Source organism: Giraffa tippelskirchi, chromosome 10 (assembly GCF_054371585.1).
Source record: "Giraffa tippelskirchi isolate mGirTip1 chromosome 10, T2T-mGirTip1v1.2.pri, whole genome shotgun sequence".
Lineage (NCBI taxonomy): Eukaryota > Metazoa > Chordata > Mammalia > Artiodactyla > Giraffidae > Giraffa > Giraffa tippelskirchi.
In genome coordinates, this window is record NC_137284.1 from 95,004,036 (window position 1) to 95,019,437 (window position 15,402).

Sequence of the window (15,402 nt, forward strand, 5' to 3'; positions counted from 1 at the left end):
CTAGACTGATGGAGACAGTGTGTCTGCTGCTTCCTCCCTCGGGCGGGTCTGGGCAGTGAGGAGCTCTGCGCCTGCTGTGGAGCCGGCCCAGAGGCTGCCCGGCCACTCTGGTCTGAGGTACGTGGAGCCGGCTGCTGGTGAGCACAAAGGCATATCCAGCCTCAGATAGCTGAGCTGCTTGGTTACCTGAGAAAATCGACCTGCATATGTCAGATGTTTATGCAATGCAAGGACGCACTGTGCTTATTTTAATAAAACTGTTTCCAATTAAAAAAAAAATCAATCTGCCCTATCGATGGCATTTATCATGGGGACAGTGGAAGAGCTTTTGGTTCCTTCTCAGGTGCTGAGCCACAGCTCAACACTTCAGTGCCAGGAACGAGGCTGTTAAAAAAAAAATCATCCTTATCTTTCTCTTGTGGCTAGTGAAATTTTCTCTTTCTGAGAAGTGTTTTACCTGATGAGATATGGGCTTCCCTGGTAGCTCAGTCAGTAAAGAATCTGCCTGCAATGCAGGAGACATGGGTTCAATCCCTAGGTCGGGAAGATCTCCTGGAGAAGGGAATGGCAAACCCACTGCAGTATTCTTGCCTGGAGAATCCCATGGACAGAGGAGCCTGGTGGGCTACAGTCCAAGAGGTCACAAAGAGTCAGACATGAATTGAATGACTAAAACAGATGAGATAAATCCCCTAAGAATAAAATCCCCCAAGAAGGAGGCAGGGGAGGAGGAGCAGGAGAGTGAAAGTCATTCTAAGGACGGAGCAGAGGGAACGTGCATCTTACTGCGACAGTCCTGGCGGAGCGCGTCGCCATAGTATCCAAAGCGGCAGAGCTGGCAGTGCTCCCCCTCCGTGTGGTACAGACACTTGAGGCACCTCCCAGTCTCCTTGTCGCAGGCTTCCGGGTCCGCCGTGTCGATGTTGTGGTGACACTGGCAAGGCCGACATGTCCCCCCCACATCTGAGGGATTGCCAAAGAAGCCTGAGGCACACTCGTCACATCTGGAGCCTGTTGTCCAATAAAACCAGCATGGGGCCTTTGGCTTGCTGACTGCAAGATTGGGTCCCCCGACATTCCTGCCAACCAGAGAGCCCACCCAGGTGGTGCCTCGATCCCCCGGGTGCTAGTTACTGGGCCAAGGCTGGCCACGCTTTCAGGGAACGGGCTGTCAGTCGTGAAAGGCAGCAGGCTCTTTGCAGTGATGGTGCTGCAGCCTCAGCTCTGCGGTCATGGTCGGGGAGGGACAGTCAGGAGAGTTCCATCCCATGGACTCAGCTCATTACACAGGGATGGACAGATCAGGAGCGAAATAATGGTTTCACAGCAAAAAGCTTAGCTTGATGTTAATTCTTAACCCAAGGATTATATTCATTGAAAAACTCTGGCTCCTCCCTGAGCAAACTGAAAAATGGGGCCCTTTGTGATGACCAATTTCCCTTCTTAAGAGATTTCGAAGAGTAAACAAGTTCCTACTGTATAGCACAGGGAACTATATTCAATAACCTGGGATAAACCACATGGAAAAGAACAGGAAAATGGATAAATATATGTATAACTGAGTCACTTTGTTGCACAGTGGAAATAAACAACATTGTAGATCAACTACACTTCAATAAATTGAAAAAAAATCCTGAAAAGTGCAAATTGGCTGAGCTGTGTATAAGCATAAGGAGTATCTGAAACAGTGGCATCAAGGATGAAATAAAGGGAGTCTGTATGTACAACTTGCTACACTCCATGAATGCTGGCAGATAATGTGAGTACAACAAATAATGAAGAATACTTCTAGCTTTGATCGATTCTGTTGTCTGGGACTCATAATGGTATTCTTTTCTTCATTCTGCCCACTGTTTGGCTACTTTACTTTTTGAGACTCTCCTACTAGGCGTTGGGTAAGGGAAAGAAGAAGTGAAATATAAATTAATCTTTCTACTGGTTAGGAACAGAACTGGTTAAGAACATTAGACTTCACAGGGACTTGAAATGAACTTGTTATTGTGCTCTGTATTATAACATTTTTATCAGAGACATGAGAATTGAGTCTGTCACACATACCAAACAGGAAAAGAACATCTATGTTTCAGATTCCCTTCACTTTTAAATAAAGATTTAAAAAAAAAAAAAAGCAACTAAATTGGCTCACTCTTCAGCTTCTCTTCTTTCTTAACCACTAACCTCATGAAGACACATCTTTTCCTCCGAGAGTCTGCACATCACTTACCAATGTATCCAGGATTACAGACACAGGCAAGCTGTAAAGTAACAGGGTCTTGATAGCAGCTACTGGCAAACTGGCGTCCAGTCTCGGGACCATCTGGGCAAGGGCAAGGGCGGCAGTGGTCTCCTGACCCAATGATGGGGTCTCCATAGTAACCAGCCAAGCACCTGTATCAGATGCAGGAGAGAGATGGTCATGAACCACAGTGATAAGAAATATGTTACAAGAAAAAGTCTAAGAAACCATGTTCTCTGTTTAGGAACATCATTCCTGATTCCTCATGTTTCCACATGAAGGACTTTCCAGTAGAGCAGTGGCTTAAACACTCCTTTCAATCAAAATTCCCTGGAGGGCTTTTAAACACAGATTGCCGGGTTCCCTCTCCTGATTTAGGAGGTGACGCTGCTGCCACTGGTCTGGGGATCCCACAGCAGGACCACTGCATTAAAGTTACATTCCTGGCCTCACCTGGACTCTCATTCACTCCTCCCTAAAGAGGTACCTCTGCCCAAGCGCATGCTATCTAACAGCTGCCTGTCCTAGGCATTCTGGTCAGCTCCTTCTGTGCATTAAGGAGTTTTGGGGAAAGAGAGCTTGTAGTTGTTGGTCTCTGCCCATGCCTGGGAGGGGCGATATGTCAGTAAGCCCATGGTGGCTTGTTCTCCAATCCAGCCTTTAACAGTGAAAAGTAGCTAAAGATGCTCCCTAGATGCATGCCCCTTGTGTCTCTCTCTCAGGGATGAGAGATGGTATTTATCAGTTCCCAGACCCAACAGGTCCCACCTCCCTGCCTTACAGATAAGGCAGCCATGGAGTTGAAATGATTTGCAAAGCTCAAACAAATAGTTAGTAATAAGCGACGATTTGGATTCAGCTTCCCGACTTTCAGCAAGGAATTCTTTTAGTATGCCAAGGTGCTTTTCAACATGACTGGCAATTAGGTTACTTTTTAAACTTCCTATAGCATAAGAGCTTGAAGGAAGTTTGGATATCTCTAATCCAACTTAGTTATCCTACTATTATAAAGTTGGATACTCACAGAAGTGAGCTAAATCACCCAAGATAGAGCAGGTCAGGAGCAGAATTGTCTGGAACTTCTAGTTCAGTTTGTTTTTCTTTTTTCTCTTTTTGAGGCAGAGGATTATTTTAAATGAGGGGTGGGGAAGGATGAAGAATTAGAAGGGGAAAGTTGTTCAGAGGACATTAACCTTCTATTTAATTAGACACAGACACAATACAAGAACATATGTCCCAATTACATGCTGGAAAATCAACAGGAATGAAGCAATTCTGTGCAACAGTTTGAGAAAATTTCCTATGAGGCTTTTCTAGGTGAAGTGCGTCCAAACACATGATAGAAACTGAGAGCTCACTTCCTGCCTCCTCCTTCTCTAAGCCCCTTGGCAGTAATCTGAGTCTAGAGCTTCTTAAATTCACAGGACTGGAGTTGATCATCTCAAGAAGAGGAAGAGAATGGGAAACCAACTCAAACTAAGTAGTGGCATCTGAAATACTTCCATTAAATTCTGTCATCCAAACGAGGGCTGAAAACCTTTCCTCCTCCTACACCCTTTTGAGTTCTCCTGCAAGCAATCAGAATGCTTTAGAAATATGATTTCACATCGGCCTTGTGGACAACCACCTCTGCTGACTGGTGTTCCCCACGTTCTTCACCTTTTTCATCTGATTTTCTCATCTGTCTGTCTTGAATTTATTCTCCATGTCCACTGAAACAATGGTAATGAAAAATCAATTGCAGAAAACAAAAAATGACACCAGTACTTTAATTTCTTCCTTTCAATCTTGTATAACTGCCTCCTATCTTTCTACAGCACAATCTTATGGTTGGAAATACTTGACTTTTACTCTAAGGAGTAGTCAATGAACTCTCCAAATTCTTGAATACCATCCAGCATACAACCAAGAGCCATGTATTTGCTGCCTTGCACATCCTCATGCTGTAATCACATACTCAATTTTCACTAAAAACTTCTTTCATCTGATGAGCAACTTTTGCACTAACTGAAGCATTTGCTGAATATTTTTTTTAAAAAACAAAAGTCTCATAGAGTGTGGATATGAGGAGAGGTTTATTGACTTGAAAGGTGGAGACTAGTATTCCAAAAACAGCAGATTCTAAGAGCATGTATGCCTTTTTAAATTAGTAATAATGATGTAAGTCAGGATGTAATTTTTTTCATACAGATTGTTTCTTACCTACTGAGCTGGGCTGTAATGTGATTAGAGGCACATTCTATGTCCCATTCTTCCTATCCCTGGTGCACTGCACTACATCCATAATAATTGTTCAATTAACATCTCCTAACTGAAGAACAGATCTGCTTGTGCACATTTTACATGGGCTCCTGGAAACGCTAGCTGCATAAAGCGTTGCGACCAACAAAGCCATTTAAAGTGGCTAATCCCCGTTTGGATTTGGTTTCTACTTTGACCCAAGTTAGGAATTAACATCTCACAACTCTCACCCTAGGCCAGAATTGGCCAAGCCAGAGAGATGATTCCTGTACAGCCTAGAAGGACTCTTCAAGAGGGCAGATTCCTGCCAGTTTTTGTTCTCTGTTGTATCTCCCCTGCCCTCAAACAATGCCTGGCACACAGAATGTATAAACTAAATCTGTACTGGATAAATGAATGAGTTCCTAGAAAATACCAAGGTGATTAGAAATGAATGAGCAACCCTGGAGCCTGGTAGAGATTCATTCTGCGGTTTGTCTAAGATGCTGTTTGCTCAGTCAAAAACAATCTTGTTCTCTTTCAAGAGGCGGCACATACCTCTCACAGTTATGCCCTGCGGTGTAGTCCTGGCAGCTCAAGCACTCCCCTGTCACTGAGTCGCAGTCATCAGCGTGGCCATTGCACTGGCAGGGCTGGCAACTTGGAAAGCCCCAGAACCCGGGTAAGCACCGGTCACACTGCCTCGTGTACACCCCTTGGAAGCAGTGGCACTGGCCAGTGATGGGGTCACAGAAACCATTGACAGATCCTTGCAGATGGCACTCACAAGCTGAAGAAAGAGGCAACCAAGGGACCACGTTGAGAAACTGGTTAAATGCAAACACATCTCTTATACAGGCCGGCCCCCTCCTTTCAGTGCAGAATGCTCATGGGCCTCTGTGATCAATTTCCAGAGTGCAGCACGTCTTCTGAAGCTATGGAACACCCACCGCATGACTTATGATGTGAATGACTGTATTACAGTTCTTCTCATCAACTTACGTTTGCATCCATTTGGCCCAAAGCCAAAGGTTCCAGGAGCACATCTGTCACACCTTCTTCCCACCACGTTCGGCCGGCACTGACACTGACCTCCGTTGGGGTCGCAGACGGAACTTAAGGAGCCCTGAGGGTCGCACTCACAAGCTGCAGGGAAGACAAGCAAGAGCCCATGACCCAGGGCAGCCACGCCTGCCACAGCGATAAGCCCAGCACATCCCGTCCAGTTCTGCACAGGCTTGTCCTTTTGCTCAGATTCTTCCCTGACTCCTCACGGGTACCTTGGCTGATTCAGAATTCCCAGGTGGGTGTGAGGGAAGCAGCAGGAGCAAGTTGACAGATAAAAGCAGTTTTTCTAGGAAGGAGGTCACTAATGTTTTCTCTCTTTGCCTTCAAAGCTCAAATATCATAGAACCTTCAACAAAAGGCCAGTGACCTTTCAAAGAGCAAAACATCAATTTCAGTTATGGGATGCTCCTGATTTCATTCCACTTCCTGCCCTGCATATGGCAAGTCTCAGGGACCTTTCCCTCATCCCCTATTCTTTGTGTATTTCTCGATGACTGAGTCCACTGTCAGAGATGCTTTACCACTAACACACTCTTAAAAAAACAAACATAAACTGCAGTTGAGCGACTCTTTCCTTTGTGCTGTATGCCTAACACAGAACCATCGGACATGCCTGCCAATGTATCTCATGATGCCAAGTGTCCTCGGAACTTTTGAGAAAGAAGGGGCAGGAGCAGCAGCAGTGATACCTACCCAGGCCTGTCTGGTGCAACAGGGCAGAAATGCTAAAGATTATGTTTCTGCAAACATCAGTCATCGGCGTCTTCACAACGCTCCTGCTGTTCTCCAGACATCGGTATCTCTGAAAGGTTTCCCAGGCGCTGTTGGTGACCACCCCGTCTCCTGAGCCTCCCACGGTGAAGATGTCCAGTGACTTACAGAATGGCATGAGAACAAGCTAGGAAGAAACCATAAGAACACAGTTCTTAGGTGGCTGTCTGGGGTCACCAATTAACACAAATCAACACATAAAAACCCCAAGTGCTTCTTTGATTCTTGAAAAGAAAAAGAAACAAAAAACCCAGACTCATGGCGTCAAGTGGAAATCTTTTCATTCTTAAAACATTCTTGCCAGAAAAAGTATAGATACCCCTTACATAGTTTGATGGTTTTGAAATGTCATTGTTCAGACACTTCCTATTTTTCAGGAAGGATCAGCTTGAGTAGATTCTTCCAGAGGGTGTTTTATTAAAGTAAACAAGCAAAGTAACCTTGGAGGCAGGAAAGACTCTGCCTCACCTCTCAGCATTATCCTCCACAAAGCCCTCTAGGGAAGCAGATGCATGTTGTTTGCCCAGTCCTCCCTGCTCGCATCGGAAAAGACCTCCACTTACGGAATCAATTAGGGTGTAGGGGCTGTCCACACCGCTGTCCGAGGAGGTGTACTGGGGCAGTTCTAACCGCACGGTGTAGTTCACACCCTTCTCGAAGCACACGGGGCGGGGGAGGACCACATACCTGCCCCGAAACAGAAAAGAAAAATAACAACCAAAGGTCAACCTTTAAGCATCCAATCTATCAAAGCTCCCTGTAGATCCCGAAGGAAGGAACAGTCTGTGTCTGGTTTTGGCTCTGAAATAGTTACTGTACAACTCACAAGGTGAGACACCAGCAAAATAATTAATCTGCGTGTTGGTTCTACTGAGCTGCAAACCACTGCCACACTGACCTGGAGCCAGGTGACAGGGACACCACCTGGTTGTCATCATCGGGAACAGTGTTTCCACACCGGCTGCTGGTTGGAATCTTGCTGGGCCGCTGCACCGTGATGACAGCTTTCTCCCAGAGCTCGGGGAGCTAGAGTAAGAAGCAGAGGATCAGAAGGACGATTTGAGCTGGACTGCTGCTGCCTGTTTGTTTGGAAGTCTCCATCCACCTATCTTTTGCCAAGTTTAAATGGGAAACACTCGCTTGCATTTCCCTTCCCACTTACCATTTTCTTGGCTGTTACCCCAGTTCCAGTCCAAATCTCTTCTCACCTGGACACTGAAACAGCCTCCCACAGCTCTCCTTGCCTCTCCCAATATCCCTTTCCATCCACCTTAAAACACACCTTATTATTATTATTTTTATTAAAGCATAGTTGATTTACAATGTTGTGTTAGTCTCAGGGATATAACAAAGAGATTCAATTATACATACGCATATATCTATTTTTTCAGATTCTTTTCTGTTACAGGTTATTACAAGATATTGAATATAGTTCCCTGTGCTCTATGGTAGGTCCTATTGTTTCAGTGTTTCGTATACAGCAGTGTGCCTCTGTTAATCCAAAACTCCTAAGTTATCCTTTCTCCCTTTCCCTTTTTGTAATCATAAATTTGTTTTCTCTGTCTGTGAGTCTATTTCTGTTGTGCAAATGAGTTCATTTGTGCCATATTTTAGATTCCACATATAAATGGTATCATATGACTATCTGTCTTTCTCTGACTTAAAAGCAAAAATTAAGATTAAGAAAAAAAAACCCAAACCCACAGCTTAGATAATGACAATCCCCTGCCCAAAACCCTTCAAAAGCTTCCTGTTAATATAGACTCCAAGTTCATTTACTGATCCCAGCAGTTCTCCTAACAGCATCTCCAATCACCCTTTCCTGACTATATGGAAGGACACTCCAACCAACCCTCTGTCTGCTGCTCATACTATTCCCCACTTCCGCTTGTGTCAAAATTCTGTCTCCATCTTAACACCTACAACTGACTCTTTAGGAAACATTCTGGCAGCCCCTGGGCAGTCTGGCTGGTATGAACCTCTCATCTTGCAGCAATGCTTGTGTCTCTGCTCTTACACTTTCCACCTTTGATGCCAGTTAGGGACACGTGTCCATGGGCAGGGCAGGGCAGGCCATGAGGGCAAGAAGAGGACCTGGCACGTTCTTATCACCACCTCAGTTCTCAGCAAGACTAAGTGCCTAACAAAGAGATCACTAAATGTTTGTGAAACTGAATTTAAGAAAAATGTACATTTTCACTTTCGAGGAAAACAGAAAGTCAGAGAGGTTCCTCTATTCCAAGGCAGCCTGCACATTTCACAAAGACACAGTATCCATTAGAAGAAAAACTTTTACCAATATCCCCCAACCCCCATTAGTCCACTGAGGGGTTACCTGTGGCTCATAGCGAATTAGGATGTCATACTCCATAGAATATGGTATGTTGTCGATGAAGAACTCCAAGTAAGCCCCTTCAGGCACTCGGACGAAGCCCGCTCCAGTCCAGGAAGGAATCCGGTCCTGGATATACTGCCGTTCCTCTATGCTGACCCCCTAAGGACAGGGGGACAGGAGCGATGCTTTACTTGAAATGGAATTTGATGTTAACAGTCAAAGAAATCTGAAGGCACCCAAAGGTCCAAAACTGTAGATATGAAACCTATTTTTTTTGCAAACACATTTTCCCAGTAGATTCTATAATTTTTTGGAATATAAACAGGTAATTTTGATTCTTTTTAGTTTTTAGGTTGAAGTAGTCTTGAGACATTGGAGATGGGCTTAAGGCTTAGGATATACCTTCTATGATACAACCAGGGGAATGAGCATGAAGGAAGGAAAGAGAACATCCCAAATGCTGTTATGAGCAAGGCTAGGAGTGACCAGGTATATCCTGCATTTCTACAAGACTGGGCCAATATCTATGGATGCATTTCTGTCATCCTCATTGGCATTTCTTTCAAGCTCCAGGTACAAATGAGGAAATTTAATAGTCATGAATGTTCACTTCTGATGAGTGAATTCTGGTCACTGAGATTGAGAATGGATCAATGTGAGTTGCTTAACTCAAGGGTGCCTTTGAGTGTATTCACAGAATTACATATAATACCTGTGATTAGTCACCTCCAAAGATGAAGTCTGTCATCACTTATAATGAACGTGTGTGTAGCTTCACCATCCAGAGGTGAAAACTATGTTCCCCTGCCATCAAATCTGGTCTGGCCTTGTGACTTATGACCAGCAAAACGTGAAAAAATGACCTTCTGGGTCTTCTTAGCCCAGACCTTAAGAGACCTGGAGGTTTCCGTTTCCTCCTTCTTGGAAGCCAGATGCCATGGAAGAAGTCTCACTACTCTTCATGCTGTGAAGAAGCTCAAGACAGAGAACGGTGCTCACCAGCCTTCAGCTGTTTCTGCCACCCCAGCTGAAGTGCCAGACATGTATTTTAAGCCACTAACTTTTGGGATAGCTGTTATACAGCAACAGAAAACTGAAGCAATATACTCTGAATGTTAACTATACTAGCTCAATAACTTTTGAGTGTCAGTAGAGAATAGAAAAAAGAAGAAAAACCCAACAAACTCCCTTAAAAACATCAATAGCCTTATTACTGAATGTTTTGAAGTCTTCCTGAGTGATGGATTTACCTAGTTTTAAATAGGACTGTTCTCAAGAAGGCCTGGTCCTGATCCTTGCTTCATGCTCACTGATAAGATGCTCCTTACCTAGTCTCTCTACAAAACGTGTATATCACATTACTGCCCCCTCCCCCAACTCTGCTTTACCCACCTGGCAAGCACATCCCTACTTACAGGCCCAAAGTTGGCTTCTTCTGCTTCATAGATGTAGTGATCCAAGGTGGTGAAGTAGTAGCCAGATTCCACTTCGCTGCACTGACGTCCGATCATGTGGGGTCGGCACAGGCACTGACCCGACTCTGCAGAGCAACTGGCAAGGAAGCAGAGAGGGTCAGCAGTGCTCACCACATCCATCAGTGAGCCCACTGGAAGCAGATCCATGTTTGCCATTAAACGGTAAATGGGGTGAAATACTCAGGAGGGTATCCTTACTCCACTCTGAAAGTAAGTACATGGAAAAAACATTGCCTACAAATTAACCCCAAACTCCTGAGCTTCCCTGGTGGCTCAGATGGTAAAGAATCTGCCTGCAATGCGGGAGACCTGGGTTTGATCCCTGGGTTAGGAAGATCCCCTGGAGGAGGGCATGGCAACCCACTCCAGTATTCTTGCCTAGAGAATCCCCATGGACAGAGGTGCCTAGCAGGCTACAGTCCATAGGGGTCACAAAGAGTTGGACACAACTGAGTAACCAAGCACAGCACCTGAGGTTGAAAGGTCTCAGTAACCTGGCCTTTCAGTTTTATCTCCCCTGTTCTCCACCCTGCTCCATATGTGCCATGGCGGTGTTTCTGTAGCTATCACATATGTTTTTGCATTGGTGTCTTCTGTCTTTGGCAAATACAACCCCTTTCCTGGGCCTGACATCTAAATATCCAACTCTCAGAAGAACAGCTCCAACTTAGCGGTCCTAGAGGCTAATCACGGATCCAAGAGGGCAGCACCCAATCCCTGCCTTGGGAGAAGACACCACCCCCCATTTCATTAGCCATGTCAGAAATCAGAAGGTATTCTCTAGATTCCCTCTTTGTAGCCAGTCAAGGGCCATATTCTGTGATAGTCCCTCCTAGCATCTTGGGTGTCTCTCCCCACTTCCCACTGACTAGGCTATGCCTTTCTTCCCTCTCTCATTCATGGTAAAAGCAGTTAAAGTCTTCTAACTGGTATCCTTATCACCAGTCTTCCAACTTTCAACTAGAACTTCCACCTTCCCCAGAGCTGCCCAAATGACCTTTCTGAGATGCATTAACCATAACACTTCCAGGCACAATGGCCTTGGGGCAGTGCACCAGGCCCTGCTGTCCCCTGCCCCCACTTTGGCCCTTCTCTACCTTTCTGGCTTCTCCTCACCTCTCCCACCACACTGAGCGACTGAGTTTCTCCAGTGCATTGGGGGACGCATGACCCTTTCCCTTTGTTTCTACTGTTCCTGCAGCCTGGAATGTCCTGCTCCCTTATTTACCCAGCAAAGATCCACCCATTCTTCTCTCAAGATTCAGCTCACGCATCATATTTCCTGATTATCACTCCCCATCCCATAGAAGGAACTACCTTCTCCTTCATGGCATCACCTCCTTGCAGGAGAAACCATATATTCGCCACTTCAACAACTAAGCTGGTCATGAAGTAGGGTTCATTACATGTGAGGTACTGTGTCTTCAAATTCTCCTAATTTTTCAACCATCATCCTTTCATGAAGGCTTGTTTGGTTCCCTCCCTCTACTGTTCTCAAATGGTGCTTTCTGAGGCCTCAATTGTTTGTGCTCTGTACTAAGACATTTATTACTTTCTCTCTTGTTGTACAATTATTGATAGACCTACCTAACCCCTGAGTTGACAGGAAACTCCTTGAACGCCTGGACTGTGCCTGACTCACCTCAGTTACCCTGCCTGACCCCCCAGCTGGCCCAGTGCTCAGCACACAGACATACCCAAACATTGGTTCAAGAAATAAATGCATGAAAGATAGGTGTTCTGAATTTTAAAAAGAAAAATACTATTTAACGGAAGCAATGCTTTTGTGTTATTGGTCATTATTTAGGTAATAAAGGCCTCAACTGTAACATACTCATTTTGTCCTCAGCCTATGTTTGTCTATCTTTTTCCTGGTAACAGGATTTTGTGTGCAAGATAAAACTGAATTACACAGAAAGCAAACTTATGGTCACCAAAGGGGAAAGAGGAGGGGAAGGGATAAATTAGGAGTCTGGGATCAACAGATACACACTACTATATATAAAATAGGTAAACAACAAGAATCTACAGCACAGGGAACTATATTCACTATCTTGTAATAACCTATAATGGAAAAGAATCTGAAACAGAATATATATATATATATATATATGGATCATTTTTGCAGTATACATTGTAACTCAAATATACTTCAATAAAAAAAGGGAAAAAACCCTGAATTACATGGATCCATCTTTACTTCACTAAAATCAAGATGCGATTTGGAATTGTTACTTTAAATCTATTCCCAGAGAGGAAGAAAGCTTGTTCCAATTAGGATCTAACCCTCTTTCAACATAATCCAACCAACAACATCCATTTTCCAAAATTCAGGCATCAGACATGACATCATACGGACAAAAGAAAATGCCTTCCTCCCAGCAGATGTTTACTGAGGGAACAAATGTCTCAAACATGAACCACCCAAGAAAACACACAAATCCTTTCTATGCTATCCATCACTAGAGAACAAGCAAATGAAGGTAAGGATAGAGAGGTGGAACACTCCTGAAGTACTTTTATCCACAGCACAATTCTAAAGAAGAAACAACTCATGAGAACCTGACCTTGTGAAGGGAATTCCCCTCATGTCAGCCCCACAGCCACACGCCTGTGTCTGTACACTTGAACTCCTGTCACCAGCAGGTGTGGCTCCCATTCAACACTCATTCCTTTGGTGAACTCATTCGCCAAAGGCTTTACCTGCCCCCATGCAGGTGGCCCTCACCTCCTCAGAACTTTGCTCTGGTTGCACATCTTCAGTCATGTATGGGGCATTTCCATGATTTGTCCAGTTGTCACCTCCAATTCATATTGTCCCAAACTATTTGTCCCCTCACACACTGATCTACCTTCAGCTCTGTTATTTCTATCAGCAGATTTAAAATTCCTCTGTTGTTGAACAGACTTATGGTTACCAAGGGGGGGTGGGGTGGGGTGGGATGGATTGGGAATTTGCGGGTAGTAGATGCAAACTGTTACATGAAAGGATAAACAACAAGGTCTTACTGTATAGAAAAGGCAACTAGATTCAACAGCCCATGATAAACCATAATGAAAAAGACTGTATGTATGTATAACAATCACTTTGCTGTACAGCACAAATTAACACAATACTGTAAATCAACTATATTTCAATTTAAAAAAATGTCTGATGTAGGTGAGACATAATCTTCCCTTTCCTTTATCCTTAATACAACACATGTTATTTCAAGATGGTTCTCGACTCGGCCATTTCCTCTTGTCACCGTGGCTATGCTAGTACCCTATGTCATTGTTCCACACCTGCCACTCTGTTCACCTCCCAAGTTGACCTCTCCAGCTCCTCTCTCCCCCGCCCAGTCCATCCTTTTACGCAGCCAAACCAGTCTTCCCAGAGCCCCACCTTCATCACTTCACAAAAGCCCATAACACAAAGCCTACCACTGTTTCTTCTTCTACCAAGTCACGGGGTCTCTACCTGACTTCCAGCAGCCTCTATAACCTCTCCTCTGAAAACAACTGCTTTTCTTCCTTGTGCCCGTCCTTGGCTTTGCCGAGTCACACTCCTCATACTCTTTTATAAATATTTACTGAGCAAATATTAGCCCTGGCAGCTGTGCTTCCTGGTGTTGATTCTCTCCCCTTTTAGTTCATTGTCAGCTCTCTCTCTTTTTGGCTCACTGTGCAGCGTGTGGGATTTAGTTCCCCGAACAGGGATCAAACCAGAGCCCCCTGCTATGGAAGCATGGAGTTTTAACCACTGCACCACCGGGAAAGCCCCTGTCAGTTCTCTTCTGAACCAATCCTTCCTTGCTTGTTAAGTCCATTACTTCCCTCAAAATGAAACAGAGAAAGAAAAAGGGGAGAAAAAATTGTCCCTGTCCTAAAGAACTTCCAATCTAATTGGTGGTATAGACAAAAAAAGAGCAATTGACCAATATAGCAAAATAAAATGCAGGAAGTGCCCACCCAGAGCTAACAGCAAAGACAATGCTCATCTGAGTGAGGAGCCGAGTTGACACCAGGACAGAGGTGGCCCAGAGAAGATAGGAGGATGGGAGCCAAGAGGGGTAGTGGAGGAACGGGAGCACACACGGCCAAGGTCAGACCAGGTCTTGACCACACCACACTCATCCCATCTGTGCCTTCATTGGAAGCTCAAATATCACCTCCTCCAGAGTGGAGACAAAGATTTATTATGTGTCATTGTTCTTTCCTGTGTTCAAGCAAAAATCATTTCAGATAGAAATATACACTTGATAATTATACAAGTTCCCTTCACCAATTTTTCTGCAACTAGATACAGATGCAATTCATTGGGCCAGTTAGGTAGAATAATGACATAAAACGGAATAAATCAGGGCCTGTGACAGGTAGAATAATGGCTCCCAAAGATGTCCATGTCTTCCATGTCCTCACTCCTGGATTCTGTGGATATGTTACCTCATGTGGTGCAAAAGACTTTCCTGATGGGACCAAGCTTAAGGACCTTGAGATGGGAGATTACCCTAGGTTACCCAGGTGGGCCCAAGCGAATCACATGAATCCTTAAAAGCAGAGGAGAAGGTCAGAGCTGTCCCACGAGGAGGATCTGACCCATTTTCACTGGTTGTGAAGGTGAAAGAAAGGGGTCATGAGTCAAGGAATGTGGGCAGCCTCAAGAAGGTGGGAACGGCCCTCAGCTGACAGCCAGAAGGAAAATGGGAACTGCATCCTGCAACCAGAAGGAACTGAATTCTGCCAATAGAGCAAGTGAGCAGGAGAGCCTCCCCAGAGCCTTCAGGTGGAAACACAAAGATAATAAATTTATGTTGCTTTAGGCCACTACGTGGTGGTGGTGAATTTGTTATGGCACCAACAGAAACCTAATAAAGCCCTATTTTTTCCTCAAAGGATAAAGGCCAAGATTATTTCTCAAAAGGGAACCCTCCTACACTGTTGGTAGGAATGGAAATTGGTGCAGCCAGTATGGACAACAGTATGGAGATTCCTCAGGAAATTATAATAGAGTTGCCATATGATCCAGCAATTCTACTCCTAGGAATATACTTGGACAAACTATAATTCAAAAAGATATATGCACCTCTATGTTCAGAACAGCACTATTCATAATAGCCAAGACATGGAAATAACCTAAATATCTACTGACAGATGAATGAATAAAGATGTGGTGTGTGTATATATATATATATATATATACACACACACATATACACACAATGTAATACTACTCAGCCATAAAAAGAATGAAATAATCCCATTTGCAGCAACATGGATGGACCTAGAGATTACCATACTAAGTGAAGTAAGTCAGA

At 44.4% G+C, this 15,402-nt stretch overlaps 1 protein-coding gene across 1 annotated transcript in view; it reads right to left on the reverse strand.

Moving 5' to 3' along the window:
• LAMB1 (laminin subunit beta 1) overlaps window positions 1-15,402 on the reverse strand; it is a 74,689-nt gene that overhangs the window by 26,522 nt on the left and 32,765 nt on the right. Inside the window, exons 14-22 of the mRNA XM_081535993.1 lie at window positions 10,046-10,181; window positions 8,631-8,789; window positions 7,194-7,321; window positions 6,859-6,982; window positions 6,218-6,422; window positions 5,459-5,602; window positions 5,015-5,246; window positions 2,225-2,388; window positions 787-1,011 (exon numbers count right to left, since the gene is read on the reverse strand). Of these exons, the coding sequence (XP_081392119.1) occupies window positions 787-1,011; window positions 2,225-2,388; window positions 5,015-5,246; window positions 5,459-5,602; window positions 6,218-6,422; window positions 6,859-6,982; window positions 7,194-7,321; window positions 8,631-8,789; window positions 10,046-10,181 (1,517 nt within the window). The remainder of the gene's footprint in view (window positions 1-786; window positions 1,012-2,224; window positions 2,389-5,014; window positions 5,247-5,458; window positions 5,603-6,217; window positions 6,423-6,858; window positions 6,983-7,193; window positions 7,322-8,630; window positions 8,790-10,045; window positions 10,182-15,402) is intronic.